At 30.1% G+C, this 21,764-nt stretch overlaps 1 protein-coding gene across 2 annotated transcripts; it reads right to left on the minus strand.

Annotated features, from left to right (window-relative positions):
* Window positions 1-1,857: 1,857 nt before the first annotated feature.
* LOC145291433 (uncharacterized) lies at window positions 1,858-18,770 on the minus strand. 2 transcript variants are annotated; one of them, XM_080137275.1, is made up of 3 exons: window positions 15,028-18,767; window positions 6,862-7,007; window positions 1,858-2,616 (listed from the first exon to the last, which is right to left on the minus strand). In XM_080137275.1, the coding sequence occupies exons 1-3, from the start codon at window positions 15,306-15,308 to the stop codon at window positions 2,534-2,536; spliced, it is 510 nt and encodes a 169-aa protein (XP_079993401.1). In that variant the 5' UTR covers window positions 15,309-18,767; the 3' UTR covers window positions 1,858-2,533. The 2 variants fall into 2 exon arrangements, with proteins under 2 accessions (XP_079993401.1, XP_079993409.1); XM_080137283.1 differs by lacking the exon at window positions 1,858-2,616 and adding an exon at window positions 5,644-6,265 and having other exon boundaries at window positions 15,028-18,770.
* Window positions 18,771-21,764: the final 2,994 nt, after the last annotated feature.

A 21,764-nucleotide genomic window follows, 5' to 3' on the forward strand; every position in this document is an offset into this window, starting at 1 on the left:
AGTATAAACGCAGGGTTATAGTGAGAGTAGGAACTAGCTAGGTTAGCTTAGTTAGCAATAGTTTGATATGACTGGCCCATTCCCATCCCCCATTTTTCGGCCTTGTGCCAAATTTTTCAATAAAACTATTATATCTTTATTAAAAATAAGTATCTACCTTCATAAGAATACCAAAAATATTGCAGCACATATAATCTCTTAATATATTTTTTTTTTTTAATAAAATTCACCCTTGGCAAGTTGAACTGGCTTCCTCCAAAGATAGAAGTATCAAGGAAATATTAAATTCACAAGTAGTTCCCAGCTGCATGTATATTCCAGTCAAGGGAGATGATGACATTAGGTTTTTGCAGAAAAGTGTCGACGTCCTCCTGTATTCAGTGCCTGGAAATCCCAAGCGGTCACTCATTTGGTACTGACCAGGCTCAATGTTGCTCAACTTTGGTGATCTCTGAGAAACAACATGGCTAACGAGAGTCTAACATCATTTACGTTTTGCCATTAACTGGTCCCCTTTATGTTGGGCTTAAAACCGACGGTACCAATGTTTTTCTGAACTTCTGTACAATTAAATATATATATATTACTAACATCTTTCGTATTATTTGAATTCTTCAAACTACTGTTCTCATCTTGTCATTTTCAAAATGGCACTCAAGATGAGACCAGTACTCTGAAGAATCCAAATAATACAAATAACCAACTCTAATCTCAAAAAGTCAGAAACTTTCTATTACTTGTTGAATGAAGATGCTCAATAAAGTTAATTTATTATGTATATATTTCGTCTTTGTCATTACTTTTCAAAAATACCTTTTCCATGATACAATGGATATGTAATGTGAGTCTCACAGACAGGCTTAAATCTGAATATCTCAAAGGAAGATAAAATCTGGACAGTATAAGGATATGTGTGCATAACAGGAGACTTTCATGGGTTGGTTAAATTGAAAGGATAAAGGAGAATGCTTAGTTTAGTAAATGTAGAAAAGTTCACAGAGGGGTAGATAAGAAAAACATGGGAGGAAGTGATAAGGATGGATTTGAGAGAAAGAGGGATGAATATAGACTTGGCCAGAGATAGGTTGGTTTGGAAGTCAATATCTAAAACCAATTCAACCAGCATTTAAAACAGTATGGCCCTCTAACACATACCACATATTTATCCCCACCCGTTGAATGAGCACTGTATGGCTTATATTACTAGCACTGAAAATAGATTACCTATTCTAAATCTAATTGTTTTAGCGTTAGAGATTAAAGGTCGATGTAATAGTAAATACCTAGCTCTGATTAGCTGAACAGGTCACATGATGTACAAAAATAAAGGAAGTTCAATATAGTCAGCTGGTGAAATGTAGAGCTAGGCGACAGATGGTCATAAAAGGTTTTTACTTTGGTGTTTCTTACTTTAAATACATTTGAACGCTCCATAAGCGGTCAGTTCGTTCGTTGTTCATGAGTTTAAAATAGCATTTTCGTCAGCGTGTCTTGTTTAAATTTGAAGTAGCAATTTTATTGCTAGATGTGAAGATTGAATGTGTGTGTCTTAAAAATATTCTTATTAATTTATTTGTTTTTCACAGTTGGTATATTCTGATCTTTTTCTGTGTGCTTATTTTCTTTTTGCATATTTTTTGTTGATTATTTGGCAACATTCAATAAATCATAGCCAGCAATAAAAATTTTACTTAAAAAAAAAATTTTAAAAAAACAAAAAATGATAGAAAAAAAGTTTTATAAAAGTGTAAGAAACAAATACTTTTTTCATGTATAGATTACCTTACATAAAAAGGTATTTGCTTATTGCATTAAAAAAGAGTCCTTTTAAAGTGAACAGATTACAGACAAAGCGTGCTTTTTATTTTCATTTTATGTTTGTATTTAAGCAAGGCAGTAAGAGTGAATGTTACACATACTTTCTAAAATTTAATTTTATATTTGATATGTTTCCAAAATGAATTTTTAAGTACGTCTTTTTATTGAGAAAGTTATACTTTTAAGGTTTAGAAATGAACGAGGAAAACTTAAAAGTGAATATTGGAGTCTTGATCCCAATTTTTGAAGCAGGTTTACAAATTTGAAAAAAAAAAATTGGGTTCTTGTCCAGAATTTTCCCTATATTCCAAAAAGTCATGTAAATTTATCAAGTATATTTATTTTTTAAATAAGAAAATCAAATTTGATGAGTAGCCGAGAAACATCCATCTTATTTACCATTTTAAAAACAATCTAAAAAAAAAAAAAATACAATGGGAAACACTTTAATAATTGAAATATGTGAGATTTACATTGTAATGCCTATAAATATCCACTAATCGCTTAAAAATGATTTTCTTTATAAAAACAAAACTACTTAATCAATTTACATAAATTTTGGAATATGATATTTTTGTTTCATATCTGGATTTTTCTTTATTTTTTAATCTAGAAGGAATTCTAGACAATAACCAAAACTGATTGGTAGAATTTGTTGGTCCTGGTGTCTTTAGCCAAAAGGAAGTATCTGACAGTTGACCACAATTGAAGTTTTTCATGGATTTACTTTTGTGCCACACGGAGGAGGAATAAGAGTCGGCCAATCACAAGAGTCCTTGTCGAGGTCAAAAAACAAGGCTGAATGAAAAGAAGAAAAAAGAAAAGTACAATTTACAATATGTCAGAATCTTAGAAATTATTCTTTCTCCATTGTTATTTTTCCATTCACTTAGTTAATTACTTTAGTGAATTTGTTATCATAGGCATTCAACTATACTAATATAAAGTATGAATATTTTATATTTATTTTATGCTTTTTTTTATGTTATTCTCTGGGCATTTTCATGTACTATTATTATTGTATTGACGAAAACAACATCCATGTCAGAAGTGAAAGATGAAAGGTATTAAGATAATACCCGATCTATGTGCCCTTGATATGAACTTCCTATGTTTTCATTGGGGAAATTCTTCCAGACAGAGTTTGACTGTCATAGTGACATAAATAAAGACACGTATGCATGGTGTAAGTTAATATCAAAATATAGTGTCCTGTTGTCATTCCCTGATATGACATGTTTTATATCTTAATTATGCAAAAAGAAATGGTTGATTAACATATAATATTTAATGTTTACTTACAGTTTATCAGCAAGTAGATATTATAAGATGATTGAAGATGTGTAAATACATAAAATTACAGAAAGAATGCAACAACGAAATACAATGTTTCTGAACTTTTGAGATGAGGATTGATAATTTATATTATTTGAATTATTCAGACAACTGTTCTCATCTTGAGCATTATTCGCACAGCATTTTTACTAGTATAACTTCCAATCTTCAGGTGTATCTTGTCAAACTCAGGTAATCCACAGGGGTAGTATGAATAAGAATTCAATTTGAATTACATAAGACTTATACCTGGTCATGGCTAGCATGATGAGAGCATGCTATCCCCATGGACTTAATAAAGGTCTCCATTCAAAATTCTATACACATTCATAAGACACAAAGATTCCTCGAATTCAACAGTGATCACTTGAAGAAGGTTGGAGGTTACATCGACCAAAACGTTGTGAGAATAGCACTCCAGATGAGAACAGTAGTCTGATTAATTCAAACAATCCAAGACATACAATGTTTTATGACAATATGAAAAAAAAAGACAAAATTAAAGTGTGTGAATGAATATAAAGTTATATAGTCTCATGGTGCACAACTCATAGAAAATATGAATAAAATTGTTTAGTTTCTTTGTCATGTCTGAGGGATTCGATTGATTCCATCAGAAAAATTATCCTAGTATTAAGGCTTCAAAAGCATGGTAAAAATCAGAGTAGTTATAATAATATACAACTAGTTTGAGAATGATTTTAATAAAAGAGAGAGTTTTGTTTCTTAATTTACAACTATATGGAGTTAACAAGAGTATCAAATTATGTGATAGGAGTGCCATCTAATGTTAAAAATAAATATTTCCAAGGAAGATAACTCTAATTCCAATATTATAATAGATTAGATTGATTTAATATATTTTTTCTAATCAACTTTGGCTAATTGATGTTAAATAAAATACTGACATCAAATATTAGATTCATAGTGTTTACCATGATTCGAGAAAACAATTATATATCATAATCAAAAATGCATGACAAAAACAATGATTCTTTTTTCAATATTTTGTGGAAAAATTATGCCAATTTTATACCCCCACCTCCAAATTGCAATTTTATGAAAATTATTAAATTCTACAAAAATTCTTTTTGTTTTGTTTTTTAAGGCTTTCAAACAGACAACTTGGAGAATCGTCATCTCAAAAAGTAAAAAATGATGCTTATTTAGATTGGCACTTATGGCAATAAACAAAAACGAAAAACTTGTATTGTGTACCTACTTATCATGGAATGCAGATGGTATATTCCAAAAATCACAAAATTGATCAAGAGTTTTTTGTTTTTTTTCGAAAAACAAAATTGCCATATTTTACAAATAAGTGAAGGCTGAAGCCATTTTAATATCCTTCAAATTTTATTTTTAACTTATATAAAATAACGTTTCTATAAAGATTTTTTCATAATTTGCAAATTTTATTTTCTGAAAAAAAAAAATAAATAAATAAATAAACGTCATGTTAATAAATTATTGTTTGGTTTTAAATCTTACGTTTTAGTTGTTTTACCAACATTATCCCTCCCCCCACCAATTTAAATAAAAATCAGTTGTCTGCTCTTGACTTTACTATCACTGCTACTTTTCCCTCCATTATCGACATAGAGTAAAATTTGATTTTCTTGAATTAAAACAAAACTACTTGGTCAAATTACGTGATCTTTGGAATATTTCATCTTCGTTCTATGATTGGTACGTATATCATACAGACTTTTCTGTATTTTCTCTACTTTTAATTGCCACCATAAGTGGCAATCTGAATAAGCACCTCAAAAACATTATATCTTATCAGTAGGGATCCGAATTTATACAAAAATGGAAATAACTTGACATTCTTTCTGTTTCATAAATCACACAATTTGAATTCTAATTATGGTTCATTGGAAAAAAAAAAAAGAAAAAAAATTCTTTTTCACCATTCATCAATAACAGGTATTGTGAAGAAGGTCAGCGGTTACATTATCCAATATGTTGCAAGAACAATAACCAAGATGAAAACAGTGGTTCAAACAATCCAAATAATCCAAATTTGAAGAGTTGTTTAAAAGTTTTTGTTTCAACTTTATTCAATATATATTATTGATTTACATGTTTTGTACATGAATTGTTTGCAGGCATATATTTTCTACATAAATAATTAATAAATTATAGATTCTATTTAATCCAGAAATGGAACCATGAAAAGTAAAGTAATAAGAACAATAGTAACTTTACATTCTTTAAAGCTCCCAAATGGGAATCTCACTAACAACTGAAATTTGTATCAGAGAGCTCGAGTAGATGATAGTGTTGAGAAATATGGTAGTGTTATTAATGTGTCATGCAAGGAGATATGTTATCACCAGATATAAACAAATGATTTTTCAGATTCAAAATGGAAATCAAAACAAAATAAAAAAAAAAGGTGGTTATCTTTTTTCCTGAAATGTGCTTTGAGTCTTAGAGAAAATAACAATAAAAAAACATGCTAAAGAAACAACAATGACAGAAACAGAAGGTTGTATAAAATATATAATTTATTAACAAGAATATGTTCGAACATACACATACCCACATGTACGCACGCACATACGCACAGACACGTACATATATTCACGTTCACGTATATACACTCACATTCATGTGCATACACACACACGCTAACGTACACATGTATGCACACATACGCGCACATGTACGCACACATGGGAAACGTCACTTCCCCTGAAAGGAAATCCAGACATTCGCAGTCAGAACACTGACCCCGGTATAAAAGTCAACAACACCATTCAACATCCTCTTTCTTCCTTTTTGCTTTGGTTCATCAACCAGACAAGTGTGTGTCCACAGCTCTTGGCTTGAGGACTTTTCCACGTGGACGAGTACTACCATATACACGTGGCTTTACTGAGGTCAACCCCCTCTCTCTTTCTTTTTCTACATGCTGGACTGCCATTTCTCGTTCCTCTACTTCATTCCTTTTTTTCCACGCGTGTAGTCGTCAACGACTAAACCCTCTATTTTCGAAATAAAACAAACAACATGTTTATTTTATTCAGCAATTGAGTTTTGTTTCCTTCTTTCCATTCATTTCATTATTTTCTTTTGTAGCGAGTTAGGATTATTATATCCTGGCCTGCAACAAATATTAATAAAACAGGTATTACAAGAACAGGGAAGAATAAACAAGATATTTGCTAAGAAAAGAGATAGTGTTATAGTTACGAGTAAATAAGCTTTTTAGGAATTAAGTAAATTCAAAATGTTGGCAAAAAATGGATGTTATGACTTGGAATAAAAGTCTTCCTGAATGTAAAAGGGTTGAAAAGTTACTTATCTTTTGGAGGGGATGGGTGCTGCTCATTGATATATTCCTATTTTTAGTCATGAAAAAAACAAAATGTTCAGCTATATGGTGAATATGCTTACCAGCAAAGTTTCCTCTAAAGATTTGTTTCCTAAAAATAACCAGAGCAGGATATTTTATCTTGCTTGAACTATAAAAGCGAATCATAATATTTTCTTTGTAACAACATGTATCAACTCTAAAAAAAAAAAAAAAGTAAATGTCTATTCAAAATAATACACCTATTTTATGATGCCACATGAGTATGATTTTGAAAATTGAACCGATTTTTTTTTATATATATAGATATAGAATATAACTGAAAATACAGAGATTTTTAAAAAGCTAAATATTTAAAATAAATAATAAATAAATTTTATGCTTACCTGCTGGGCATTTTGTGTAGCCATGAAAACGCCCACGGAGACATGTGTAATAAAATTTACATTGACGAGTATAATCTGGATAATTACCATCCCATATGCCAGTGCAGTTTGGGGCTTTGCCACAAGGGGGGTCCACTTTCTCAGGACTGTGGATATGAAATAGAAATATATATAAATCGAGGTGGTACCTGTAAGATGCTCAGCAACACTCAGATTTACATATAAGCTGCTGCTGCTGAGAACCCCTAGACTAGAAGATAGTCCATAGGGTTCTCTAGTACTTGGACTGCCGATAAAACTAGAAATGAAAATAAATCATGAAAAACATGAGATTTGTTTATTTTCAGATTTAATGGGTTTCATTCGAAATAATTTGAAACACTTTAAAGTATTTAGGCGTTTTTCCGTTTCAGTGATAAAAGTGCTCAAAATTTTACAAATCAAACAAAATATTGAAAAATAAGATGAAAATATAAAATATTGTGCAATTTAAAAAAAAAAATTAAAAACTTTGTAATTTTTATAAATAAATTGGATGAGTTTTAAATAAATAAATGATTTAGTTAAATAATTTCATGTTTAAACCAAAATTCTGTATGTCATTGTAGGATGAGGAACAATATGTGATGAATAGAGGCTCCAAATTCTGTTATGGTCTTGAAAAACGTGTTCAGTAAAATCACTTCCTATTTCAGTCACATAAATTATTTAGAGTTTAAAAAATGCACAAAATGCCAACTATCAGTATTTACACAGGGAACCAGATAATTATTTTTTTTTTTCCTTTTTTTCTCTTCACTAACATCAAGGAAGATGTTTGCTCTTAATATCAGCAGCAGTAGCAGTTCTTTCTTTTCTTCACCAACAACAGAGATGTTTGCTCTTATTATTAGCAGTAGATCTCTTCACTGACCAAATTTAAATAAAAAACAAGAGATAACCTACATCTGATCAAAACACACGTGGATGACATGGTGTCCAAAAACGATTGATCTTTGAGCAGAAAAATCTCACCTCTTTTATTTAAGTATTATAAACTGCCAAACAGTGGCTATTTTGAATAATCACGACTATCTCCGGAACATCAATCGGTTTTAGGTTCTCACCTGTGTACAGCCACTGCTTCCTTGCAGCAGGCACATGCTCGTTGTGACTGCTTATCCCTCAGTCTCTTTGCTCTGTCCCCACATGTCTAAGTCTAGTCATGGTTGGAAGTCATACAATTAAATTTCTAAACTGGATGGGCATGATTATCATATAACTATCAAATAAGTTTCATTGTCATTTTCTGTGAAACAAAGTTCGACACACATGATACACAAAAATAAACAAAAAGTGATAACATTCTCCCACTTTGTCAGGCACAGGTGAAATGAGGTATTAGTTACATTTGTGACAAATTAAATGAAAAACTAAATATAATAATAGATTGATATTCGCAAAATACACTCGAATGTGTTTAGGTGATCCTCAGTGATGATTGCTGTCTTCATTGCTGATTTCAGAGTTCTAACTCATCAAATCGGCTAACATCCCCCCCCCTCGCGCGCCAACCTGTTATCCAATCCTACAGGTCACCACCTTGTAAAGATTTGTGCTACTATTCTCTTTGCAGAATTTATAATTCCACTCTTCTCCCCATTGCGAGTCAGCCAATGAAAAGGAAGCATATTAAAAAAAAAAAAAAATATTAAATATAATACAATTGCTATGTTCTTATCAAGTTGATTCATTTATTGGGTAGTTTAATCTAATTAAATTAATTTTAAAAACACATTCGCCTTTGTCATCCATTTGTTTTCCTTAAACAAATAAGTGACAAGGGCAGATCTTCTATTTTATCGTTGACTAATTGAGTTACTAATCATACCTAGTTTTGCTCAAACGGTTTGTTCGAAAGGATCAAATTACTAGTTAAAAACTTTAATCTCATCCGACAATGGGAGAAATTTTAATGAAAGTACTTTAAAATATATAACGAATACTGGTTTTACTAAATGTGTATGACCAATTTATTCCTGGTCATTGTACAACTGACAGCTCCTGCGGTTTGTCATATAGAAACAACGTGTAAAGTTGCTTGAATCAGCAGAAGCTGAATCGGACATTTAGTCATGCTGGATTTTGATCGTACGTAAGGGGGTTTACTAAAATTATACAACTAATTATGTACGATTATTTGCTCCTGCTACTGTTTTATTATTAAAGCAACTTTTACACAAACTTGTTACTGGGTTTGTAAGCGCAAAATATCATAAAAATCTGTTGTATTATTAAAATAAACGATAAAATTAATTTACTCACAAATTTCAATCGAGGGGCTACTTTTGGCAAATATATTTTTAGATTCATATAAAAAGTATTCACAATGTTATTTTTTTCTAATTATTTGTGCTGCTTTTATTCCGTTTTTTTTTTTTCATTAAAATTTTTTGTAAAAAAATAAACAAGTTTATTTTTAGATTAGTCATGTCTTGGTTTTACTAATTATGCAATTTATGCACGACTAAAAATTAAACATGATTTTATGTATGTCTAATTAAATCATTACAACCTGAGAAAATTATTTGGCACACTGTAGTAGAAAATTGTCTCAGTTTTTAAGGGTTTAAATTAGTTATAGCAACTTTGACACGAGTGATTTACTCCGTTTGTCAGCGCAAAAAAAAAACAAAAACAAAAAAACTTGCATTATCAAAATCTATATATCTATAAAAGTGAAAGTGTCTGTCTGTCTGTATGTGTGTTTGTCTGTGTATATTTCCCGACGGAATAACTCTGTCAATTTTCAGTCTACAGACTCGAAATTTGATATACAGGGTATGGAGATTTGGAAAAATCTTTGTAATCCGTTTTCGACGATTTGACCTTTGAGAACTCTACCAAACTCCTCTGTCAATTTTAAGTATAAACAATTGAAATTTTAGATATAGGTTCCTTGGCCATGGATCTAACTTAATAACTCGATTTGAGCTTAAAACAACAAATGTTAAGGGGTCATAATAGGGGTCAAAGTTTAAAAAAATTTACCTCTGCGGTCTCTACCAAATTACTCAGACAATTTCTAGTCTAAACATCAGAGATAGGGCAAGCTTTTTAATCGGTTTGGGTCGAAAATTTGAGCTACCAATATATAAATGTATGTATGTTTGCATGTCTGCCTAAAACTTTCGACAGAGGCGACGAATTTTCACAAAATCAGTATCGTTTTGAAGCTCGACCCTTCAGATGACAAATACCGAAACATTGGCTAAAAACATTAATTTCTTCATCCTCAACTGGGCACTTTTCTACAGGGAGGGGTCGCTTTTTTCACCGATATTTTCGAGAGTCATCCGTTCTTTTCCTCCTTCACGGTACAGGTTCGAGCCTACCTTTCTACTACCACTTTTTTTTTTTTTTTTTTTTTTTTTTTTTTTGCTCAACACACACCTCCAAACACTCGGCCACCCATGCTAGTAAACAATAAAACAAATTTACTCAAGTTTTGGTAGAGGTTATTTTTGGCAAATATCTTTTTAGCTTCAGACCTAAATATATTTGCAAAAAATAAACTATTTTTTTTTTTTTTTAAATATTCTCTCTTAAGCCAGAAAGTAAACAGATAAATAGAAATACAACAATTTATGAGTTGCGAGATATTTCAAATTTTGTTATAAATTTTCTTTTCAAAGTTTTAGAATATACTTTGTGTTAAAAAAAACAAAACAAAGTTAAAGAAAAAAGTCACTTGGGTTTATTTAAGATTTACTTCGAACCTTTTACTCAAGTTTAATTAAAAAAACAAAAACAAAAAACTAGCAGTAGTCGATAATATGATAACTTAAAATGTTTGAGAAATTTCCATTGCTTATTTTTGGTCAGTGTGTGCTTGTCCATCCTGCAAAGGATGTTTATTCCGAGAGCTGTTCTTAATGTGGGGAGGTTAGGGGTGTTTATTCAAAAAGCCATTCTTAATATGGGGAGATTTGGGGGTAGTAATTCTGAAAGGCATTTTCTTATTTTCGACCTCCCCATGTTGAGAACCGCTTTTGGAATAAACACCCTTTGCAGGTTGGACAAGCAGTGCACATTGACTTTTTTTTTTTTTTTTTTAATGAATCAGAGTCGTGTTATCATAAAAAGGAACTTCATACAATATTATTTAAAGAAAAAAAGAAGAAGAAAAAAAGAATTAAAAAAAAAATAATAGTTATTTACTTGCTTCCCCACGAAAGCAATTAGACACTAATGTTTTAAATGTGGGAAAAACTAGTTCCCCCAAAAGAGGCACATGGAATTGGAAATATTGCTTCAGTCTTCAGGGGTTTATTCTACTTTTTAAAAAGATTTTCTAGTGTTACATTGCTATTATGTTACAAAATTCAAATTTTAAAAAAGATCATTTGTAAAATTTAATTTGAAAAATTTTTTTTTAAACTCTCGGCTGAAAGTTGTGACTGACTAAATTCATTTCGTTTTTATTTCAATACTAAAGAAATAAACTTGTTTATTTATTTTACAAAAAGAGTAAAAATAAAAAAAAAAAGTGGCCCACTGGGTTGAAAAAAAAAAGTCTCAATCTTTAAGAATTAGACAAAATAATTGCGATTGTGACTAAGTTGTTTTATTGTTTATTTTAATAATAACACTTTTTGTGCTAACAGACTTAGTAGATCGTTTGTGTAAGAGGGAATATTTAATAAAAATCGGGAGTTTTTTTTTTTTAGTAAATATCTTTTTAGGTATGGACTTGAACGGATATTTACCAAAAATAATCTCTCGAAACTTCTGAGTAAATTCGTTTTGTCGTTTATTACAAGATTGTTTTATATTTTATGCTGATAGATCCAGTTGATGGCCTGTGTCGAAGTTGCTTTAATCAGCAGCAGTGGTAATTTAGTCATACAATGATCGTACATCATTTTTAGTTGTACATATGTAGGAAAACCTTGATGAACACGTATGGAAAGGATGGATTTTATTTAAAATATTAATCTTATTATATGAAACTGGGCGATTTTAACTTAAATTTAAACTATAACAACACTATCATAAATAACGGATGGAGTTATAAATTACTAAAGTTAAAATACATAAACAAAGTTTTTGGATGCTATTCTGGTAATAATTGTGGTTATATATGGCAACTGATTTTGATATTATAAGTTAATAATAAATGAAAGCAGTAAATCATGCTACATTCAAAAATACAGCGTACAGCGATAACATTTTTACTGTTTGTTGAAGCTTGCTAATGAAACAGATCTATAACATATACTCTTATGAGAAAATAAAAGAACATGTGTTGTCCAAAATTGTGAATTGAACTTTATATATATATATATATATATATATATATATATACCCCAGTAGTTGTTGCCCCTGATAGTAGCCCCCTACACCAAAGTGGCAATTTGCCTTGTTTGGGGTGAAAATGTAATAAAAAAAAAAAAAAAATTACCCGAGTGGACATAAAATTCGATTTGGACAGAGCTGCTATACTAAGGATATTGAGCACTCCTCACTCCCAAAAAGAACGAAAAAAGTAAGTGGCAACCTGGACCCCCTCTCCCCCCCCCCCCAAAAAAAATTAATCAAAACAATTTTTGTTTAAATAAAAATAGCGGTGAGTGCCCGTGCAACCGCATAAAAAAAGAAAAAAAAGAAAAGAAAATTAGCCGTGTAGGCAGGCTCGAATCTGAGATGCAAAAGAGGGAAAGAAGGGAAAACGCTTTTGCCAACCATACCACAACGGCTTATAGTCATCATGACCCTGAAAAAATAACCTTAATAAATATAAATGCATATGTGACTTGCAAAAACTGGTGTCGCAAAAAGTGACCCTCCCCCCTGCAAAAAATGGTCCAGTTGGCCACCACAGAATTCACTTTTTTTCTAATTCTCAGATATTCTATGTTTGAGGGATCGCTCTTTTATATGGTATTGGTTTTGACTTCGTGCAATGTGGCCGATGAAAGTTTTTAGCGGATATACAAACAAACATAGAAACTGACATTTAAGACTTATATAATAGTTTGAGGAAATAACTAAAAAGGTTTCTAAAAAAAGAAAAAAAAAATCAATGTTGGTAATAATTCAAAATAAATTAAATTCAATATATTATCAATATAAATCAACTTTTAATAATAATCTTAAATAGAACACTTAAAACAATTCTCTTGCTATAAACAGTAACTAACATAGCTATTAAGTAAAATCGATTTTCCTTGATGAAATATGCAAATGAAGTTATGTCTTTATCGTATATTTTGCAAAAATCACATTATATATAGAAATAAATGAAATAGGAAAGTAATGGATCTTATGTATATATTAATCAAATTATATATAGAAATAAATGAAATAGGAAAGTAATGGATCTTATGTATATATTAATCAAATTGTGAACAAACAGACAGACAAGAATACGAATATATATATATATATATATATATATATATATATATATATATCTCCTTCATTTTATGCCTTCACTATAACATAACATTTAGAAACATCATATATGTGCATATATATATATATATATATATATATATATATATATATGTTCGTATAGTTCTTGGCAATACCTTTACCAATTACCAGAAATCTCAATCACAGATTGCCAGAACTAATAATAGGTTACCTGAGAGATCTTCATTCAAACTCCTTGGCTTAATATTCACAGACGTCATGAATTGGAACAAATAAATTGAAGAAATTGCTGCAAAGAAGGTTGGCTTCCTCTACCATGTGTATGGTGATTGGATTGATAAGATTATCATGACCATTCACTGATTACCTCTTGACAGGACTTTGACTAACCGTATTGGCTAGAAAACTTTTGCTTTTATATCTAACAGCTGGCTCCTAAATGGTCTGAGTATGAACTGGAATGGTTTAGCAACCTGAAACCCAAATGAAGTGCAATGTCATTTGGTGTTCATCTGTGCATAGACATAGGAGGTGAGTGCTATTTTCTAACTTGCCAGGAATTATATTGGCACCTAATTTGCTTTTGGAAGAAAAATTAAAAAAAAAAAAAAGAAGGTGTTGCTTAATTGATAAGAGATAAAGATTGTTAATGTTATATAAAACTTGGGTTACTTCCCTTGGATTGAAAGAGGAAGTAGAGATAAGTTGAAGGAAATATAACCTATCAAGTTGTAAGCATATCTTAACTCAGCTAGCATTTGAGGTTCTATAAAATTTTTTAAAAGTCTAAAGAACGTCTAAAGAACTTTCAATTGAAGACTAATGTAATGTATTCGATAGATGTTATAATAGAGAAAGATTCTATAGAACAGAAGTGTGTGAGGATGTACATGGTTTCCATTTGTTAAAATCAGCAAATTTCCTCAATAGTTCCCAAGTTTTGTATTTATTCAAGGGAAGTAAGTCATCTGTTATATTAACATCAATTTCAGAACTCTTATCTATCCTATAGCCTCTGTTTGTATAAAAATGTAATGATGAAATGAAAACATTGGAAAACCGAATAAAGCACCCTTTTTAACCATATAACCATAACCAAACCCTTTTTAACCATATGAAATAATGTTTTCAAGGATGCGCTTGCTCCTATTCAAATTTATTAATCATTTGATACATCCTCCAAATTTGAATTTTATTCAACTATCAACTTTCTATTCTAGAAAAAAAAAAAAAAAAAAAAAAAAAAAAATCGCTCATGGACTAAACATCACCACCAAAATAGAAAAAAAAAAAAAAAAAAGAAATATTATAAAGTCTTCTATGATTAAGGGAAATTCCACTGAAAGTTTCAAATCTTAAAAAGTCTTAAATAACAATGATATTTTTTTATACTTAGAAATCACCACTTATGAAGGCCTAAAGACCACTCGAGGATAAGGGTTAATGAATATAAGGTGGTAGTATAATAATTGTTAATGTTGTAAACTGACTTTAACTTTTCATTTAATAAGAAAATTACAGCATTTTCATTTTAACCTTACCAAATAATGTTTTCAAGGATGTGCTTGTTCCTATTCAAATTAAAAAATGTAATACTTTTTATAAATATTGAATTTATTAAGACGGTTTTGGAGGCATGTCTTAATTTTTGTGTCTCATTTGCTTGTTTTGAAATATAGGATTTAAATCTTATAACTACTAAAAAATAAATCATAAGAGAAAAAAAGTGAAAATCAAAATTGTACTTACTAATCACAATACATGTATCTGTCATTGACAACGAGATCCACAGGGCATGGCACGTGTTCTGTTTTGTTATCATTGCAACGGTAGAACCAAGTACAGCCTCCAATATATAAACCATTTACTTTTCTGTTGCAGAAAAGATTTCCTTTAATTTCATTTGTCGTTACCACTTTTTGAGTTGGTTCCATCTCAGCAGTAGATTTTTTATTCATCTTAATGGCTTGTTGACTCATCACAAAGACAATGTTAACTCCTAATAACACAATAGAACAAGTAAATTGCATATTATTTGGATTATTTAGACTACTATTCTCATTTTGGTTGTTATTGTAGCTGTAAGGCGCAATAAAGTTTACTTTTTAGGTATCTGAAATGAAAATGCTTTAATCATTTCTGTGCATACACTTGTTTGAATTAATAAAACCAAATAAAATCAGTTTAAGCCAATCAGATGCATGACTTTAAATTTATCAAAATTGCCATTTCGATGCACTCCAAATGCATAAAAGACAGATTTTTCCTTCAATAAAAGTCTGAGCCAAAGTCCATGACATATGTATAATCTGCTTTATGCCTGCTTCTCTGTTGGGCATTGGGATAGCTAAAATAATACATTTCTCAAATCACACACAGAGTCATTAGCATATACACTGTCGTCTGCTCATCAAAAACAAATATATAAACTTATTCATTTTGATATTCCTAATATTTCTCACTGAACTTTCTACAATGAAAATAAATGAATTTAATTCAGTGGGGAAGTTTTGATTACAATTTTTCAGATTCAGGGATAATTTATTATAGACTCAGACTTCCTCAATATCTCAGCTAATGAATTACTAAAAAAAAAAAAAATCACTTGTGCATATGTGTGTGGGGGGATATAAATATTTAGTTTTTATTTGTCGTTTGAAATTGATAAATATTTATAACTAGTACCAAATGGAAAATTAAGTTTTAAATAAAAGCAAAAAAATAATTAAAAAAAAAAAAGCAATTAAAAGAATCATTGTTGTCATAAAAAAATAAGTACAAATGTCTCCAATTCTGATACGAATTCTGATATCTAAAAAATTTCTGATTTTCCTGATTCCAAGAAATCATCCCAACACTAATGTCTGTTAAATTGCTGAGCAATGAAACTGGTAATTGAACTATCACAGGTCGATTAACAAAGCATTTAACATAGATGTTTGAATGCATGTAAAATTAGGAAAAATTCCTCTTTTTAAATTCTTCACTTACCTGCAAAACAAATGCCAAGAAAAAAAAAGTGTATTTTCATTATTCGACTGTTCATGATGACAATTCTTTTAGACATCTGTTAGAATAATAAGGCTTAGCACAAAGAAAATGACTTTGAATTATAGTAAAAAAATAAAAAATAAAAAACAGTCTGGAATAGCCGATTCTAAAATCTATACTGAAGGAACTATAAAAGAAAGATAACTATAACATCACAAGAACATACTACAAAAATAAAGGAAAAAAAGAGGAAAAGGTATACATTGAAAAACTGAGATTCAAGAATTAGTCATTGTGGAAAAGAATTTTTCAAAAGAGCACACTATATTTACAATCCCCTCTGCTCTTCCAACTATTATACCTTCAACATGTCAAAGTTATACAGGATCAAGTTTAGTGTGAGGTACCTCCCCCTCTCTTACACTTCTTTGTTTGTCATTAAACATGGGACCATGTCAGAAAGATTTCTTTCAGTTTACTTTTGTTTTCTTCAATAATATTTTTGCACGTTTCAGTCAGATATTTAAACTTCATGTTTACTAAGTTTAACTTCTGACATTACAAACTGGCACACATAGTTGATAGTTAGTGGGGGAGAAGTTAAGTCCACAACAAAAGCTAATTTGCTTTGTAGGAAAATTTCCAATATATATATATACTAGCAAAAGTACCTGTCATTGACTGGGTTCAAAAAACAGCCTCTGATTTATGAAAGTATGATAGGTTGTGAAAAGGAAGGGTTGTAAAGAGATAGCTTCGAATTTGGGGGTATCAAACCCAAAGCAAAATATGATGAAAGTAAAAATAAAATAGATAAGCCCCATAGTTTATTATACCATATGTGTTCACACTGAAACACTTATCACAATATTCCGTGGATCTATATTAAAAAACTTTGTTAAACTTTGTGACATATTTCCATTCTATGGAGGTCAGGTGCGAACGAACACCCCATAATTTTATTATATCATATTTCTTCAAACTGAAACATAATTATCAAAGTATACTTACGCAAATAGATATGAAAAGTCTTTAAAGTTTGTGCCTATTTCCATTCTATGGAGGCCAGGCGTGAACGCAGACCTCACGATTTTATTATACCATCCCTATTTAAGTTGAAACATACTTATCAAAGTATTCTTATGTACATCTATATCAAAAACACTTGTAAACTTTTTTTTTAAATTTTAAATGTTTTATTTCCATACTTTGTGGACTAGGCACGAATGCAGACCCCACAATTTTAATGAACCACCGTTCTGCCAGATCAAACATACCCATTCCTGTGTCTCGATACATCTATCATTATATTTAATCAGTTTTTTAAAATAGTCAACCATATAGGAGCCTAATATTGTCCAGACACACACACACACAGATATTCAGCTTTATATTATATATATACTAGCTGTACCAGGCCATGCATTGCTGTGACTTAGTCTGGTTGAATGAAAAAAGAAAGTGCATGTTTCTCATATATGTAATTGCACAATACTTTCGGGTATATTTGCGAAATCTACCAATTGTGCTCTCAAAAAAAAAAATGGTGAAAATAGATATAGTTGATTCAGATATGGAATTGAAGCCACCAAACATGAAATGAAACACAAAACCATACAGAAACACAACATTTCATAAACACTATCCCAGTTTCAACATATTTTCAATTATTTCAAAAAGACTCCATTTATAGAAACAAAGGATAAAAATTCTTATTTTGAATATTGTTTTGTGTGCAAAGTACAAAACCATGTAGGGTGTTTTGTTTCAACACTACTTGGGTTATCATGAAACAATAAAAAAAATAAACTTGAATTTCTTTATATATTTCTGTAAATGTAGGCAAGTTACTTTTTTTTTTTTTTTTTTTTCTCTTTTTTTTTATACACTAAAATAGGAAGTCCCGTATTGTAAATGGAACACTTTTATATCAATTAAACAGAAGTCTTGTGTAAAAGAAAAAGTAGTCGCATCGTAATCAAATCTTTGGGTAATAAAAATTACAATTCTTCAACTTGTGTTGCATTGTCCGCTTCATTCATATTATATATTTTTAATGTTGAAGTTTACATTTGGCTGTGAAGGCAAAAATGAATAGTTAACAAAATTATTTTTTGGTTAATGTTATAAACTGAAGTAGCATTGGTTTTAGTGTGTGAAAATAATGTTGTGGAAACTGAGTATTCAAACCCGACAAAAATGTTAAAACAACAAATCAAGTCATTTGTTTGTAATGTGTTTTATTGCCGAAGCATACTCAGAAAGAAATTTTAAGGAAATGGAAGAAAATGTGGCAGGTTTGGTCATACAAATACTCTAAGTATAAGGAACTAAATTCGGTAATCACTTGTCACTGCATCTAAACAGAAGTTAAGTTTTAAATAAGCAGAACTTTTTCACAAATAAATAGTATAAATTAAGAGTTTAAAGAAATTTCATCCATAAAAAAAAAAAAATAAATAAATAAATAAATAAAAATAAAAAAAAATAAATAAATAAATAAAAAAAAAAGTTATTTATTTGTGAAAAAGTTCTTATTTAAAACTTAACTTCTGTTTACATTTAGCTCCTTATACTCAATATAGGGTTTGAGAGTATTTGTACAACCAACCGGCAAACTTGCTGAAAATGTTGAATCAACAAAGTAAATGGGAGAGGGGGGTGAAGAATTAAGATTATCACATGATCTGTGATTAATTCCCTTATAATAATATGACCAGTTCATTCCAAAGAAAACCAAATAATTTATTAAATAAAAATTTTGGTAGAACGTTATCATTAAAAAGTGATAATAAAAAACAGCATGTATCCAATGAAAATTCTATAGCAAAATTTCAAGTCAAACAGAAAATTAATTTTTTTAGATTATATATTTGTAACATACAAATGATTACATTTTTCCATGCATATAGACAAGTACTACAAGTTGGGATATAAATCTGACCATTTTCTTAATAGTCAGGTTCTTATTCTACTATTAGCCTAAGGTACAAAGTAAATGAAATCTTAATGCTTATATTAAACCAACAGTGTTCTATGCTTTTATAAAGCATTATCACAAATGGCAACTGGGGATTCCATTTACCAGATTAATTACAAAAATTATTAAAAAAAAAAAAAAATAAAAAAAAATAAAAAAAGCAAGCACACATACAGTGTTCGGATATGCATATCATCAACTGATAACCAGTGGTTGGCCGTTTCACAATTAAAAAACTAGCAGAGGCACCCCGTCACATTCTTTTTGGCGAAATATGTACTTTCTGACAAGATAATGAAGATCAATTTTGATCTTGCTAGTTTAACACACTGTTCAACTGCCTTCCATTTAAAGTTTCTCAGTTCCAAGTGAGCATCCTGTCATTGACTTTGATAAATCTACTATTAGGACAAAGAGAGAATAGTCTATTGGGGGTTTTGTCAGCATCACTAGTTTGGCTCTTAACTTCCATTTGATGAGTACTCTGCAGTAATCAAGACGTTTTGCATATCTTGTCTGCTAGTATATTAAAAAAAAATTTTTTATATATAAGTAAATACATTTTGATTGAGATACCCTTAAATGATTATTGTAATCTACTGGGTAGAGTTAAAATAAATTAAAAAAAAGAAAAAAAGCCTAGTACATAAGGCAAAATGTGTTAGTGTGTGCACATTTTGTGTATGTCGGGCAAAGGCTTTTTTTTTTTTTAATTTTTATTTTTAGAGAGGGGAGGTTACTGTTTCTGATAAATTTTTATATACTTCCTAGATTGTAATATCTGATTCAGAAAACTAGGTCGTGTGTATCTTTAATTTGGGCAACTTTTACACGCTATTTTCACAATTTTTTTAAATCTCCGTGTTTGCTTGGCTTTTCCGTATATATGTGAAACGGATCAGGCCGAGACCTCTTGAAGGAAATTAGCTTTGAACAATGGAAGAAACCTTTCATATCAGACAATTACTATTTATTTGGACACTGCCAGAGTTCTCCCTTTTCGGGGGGGGGGGGGGATCTGCTTTTCCAACACCGTGAGGAAACAAGTACAGCAGAAAGCTGAAAGCTTAACTGGCCTACAGCCAGACGTTCATTTCTGCACCTACATAATTACCAACTCATTCATTGCTAAATTTTAACAGTTCCGCTCGTGTCATGGCACAGAGGTAAACTCTTCATCCTTCGCGTCACAGGTTCGAGCCTACCTGCTGACACTTTCACACACCTACAAACATCCGGGAAACCCCACTAGTATATAGATAAATGACTAAAAAGATCTGATTATAACATTTAATTGAACTTTTACAGTAAATCTAATGAAAAGTGAATACTTATATTTTAACAAGAGCCGGAGTTGAATTATGTTGAATTTCCAATGCAGATTTTCTAAATTCATTTAGCATGACGTTATCTTCACTTACAGCAAAATATTTTATAATTTTGATGAAAACTGAAAGATATGAGTTATATTTATCTATTTATTTTTGAAATTTCAGATATTAGAGTGGTCTCCTCCCCAAAACCCACTTAAAGTATCATTCATACTGTCTGACAAATATGAAATGAATAAAATTGTATTTACCCAAATTACTCATTTGAAATGTATTTTAATTGAATCAGAACTTGCCTGAAGTTGAATTCCTTCAATAGAAATGGGAGGGGGGGGCTATTCGGTTTCAAGATTCAACTTCCAATATTGTTTTATCAGACTTAAATGAATCAAATTTAAATATTTCAGTTTAATGTTTGTAGTTTAAATATTTATATTACAATAATTTTCAAAACTTTCCCAATTAATATTATTGCTCATTTTTATTCAAATTAAAATGTATTACTATTTTTAAATAGTAATTTATCTGCGGACTATTATCCTCATCTGCTTCACAACTTCAACCAAAATAGGAAACAACTAGACGAGGATAAGAGTCTTCAAATAAACAAATTACTCCTCTCCAAAGGATTCCAATAATGAAAATACTATTTTTAAGATTAATTTTCAAATGAAAATTCTACATCTTTATTTTTAATATTTACAGTTGCTTTGTGTGTTAAGCAGTCATTTAATAAAAGGACTGAAAATTTAACAATAAAACACTCACTTCTGAGCAACACAGGCTACTTGTCTATAGAAGGGCCACAAAGAGCATGCAAACGAATATCGATTATAATTTAACAGAAGAGCAAAATTTCCGTCTATGGTATTCAGAAATTGTAATTTTTAACATTTGAACTTTTTGGTTCTAAACTGGTGACTAACCAAAGTTACAATATTTGGAATACAGAATTGGTTTAGATAGTAAATCTATACTCCTATAAGTTGCTTATTTTTATACTGATATTAAGTCTTTCTATTTGTTTAAAAAAAATAAAACTTATATGGTTCATTGAATTGCATTTAATACAAAAGATCTAGCTAATTTGCGTATTCTTTTGAACATTCATTTTAATTAATTCCATTAGTTTTGCTATAGGATGATCATCTTTAGTTAACCTATTACGCGTTATTAACTTCAGG

This window comes from Euprymna scolopes, chromosome 2, assembly GCF_053919585.1.
Source record: "Euprymna scolopes isolate OS-2025 chromosome 2, ASM5391958v1, whole genome shotgun sequence".
NCBI classification, from domain to species: Eukaryota; Metazoa; Mollusca; class Cephalopoda; order Sepiida; family Sepiolidae; genus Euprymna; species Euprymna scolopes.

Excerpts from the sequence above, each read along its gene's own strand:
- LOC145291433 (XM_080137275.1), bottom strand. The coding sequence starts at position 15,308 with ATGCAATTTACTTGTTCTATTGTGTTATTAGGAGTTAACATTGTCTTT. Across the intron at positions 7,008-15,027 it reads AGATACATGTATTGTGATTA|TCCTGAGAAAGTGGACCCCC; the intron begins GTAAGTACAATT and ends TCATATCCACAG. Across the intron at positions 2,617-6,861 it reads CTACACAAAATGCCCAGCAG|CCTTGTTTTTTGACCTCGAC; the intron begins GTAAGCATAAAA and ends CTTTTCATTCAG.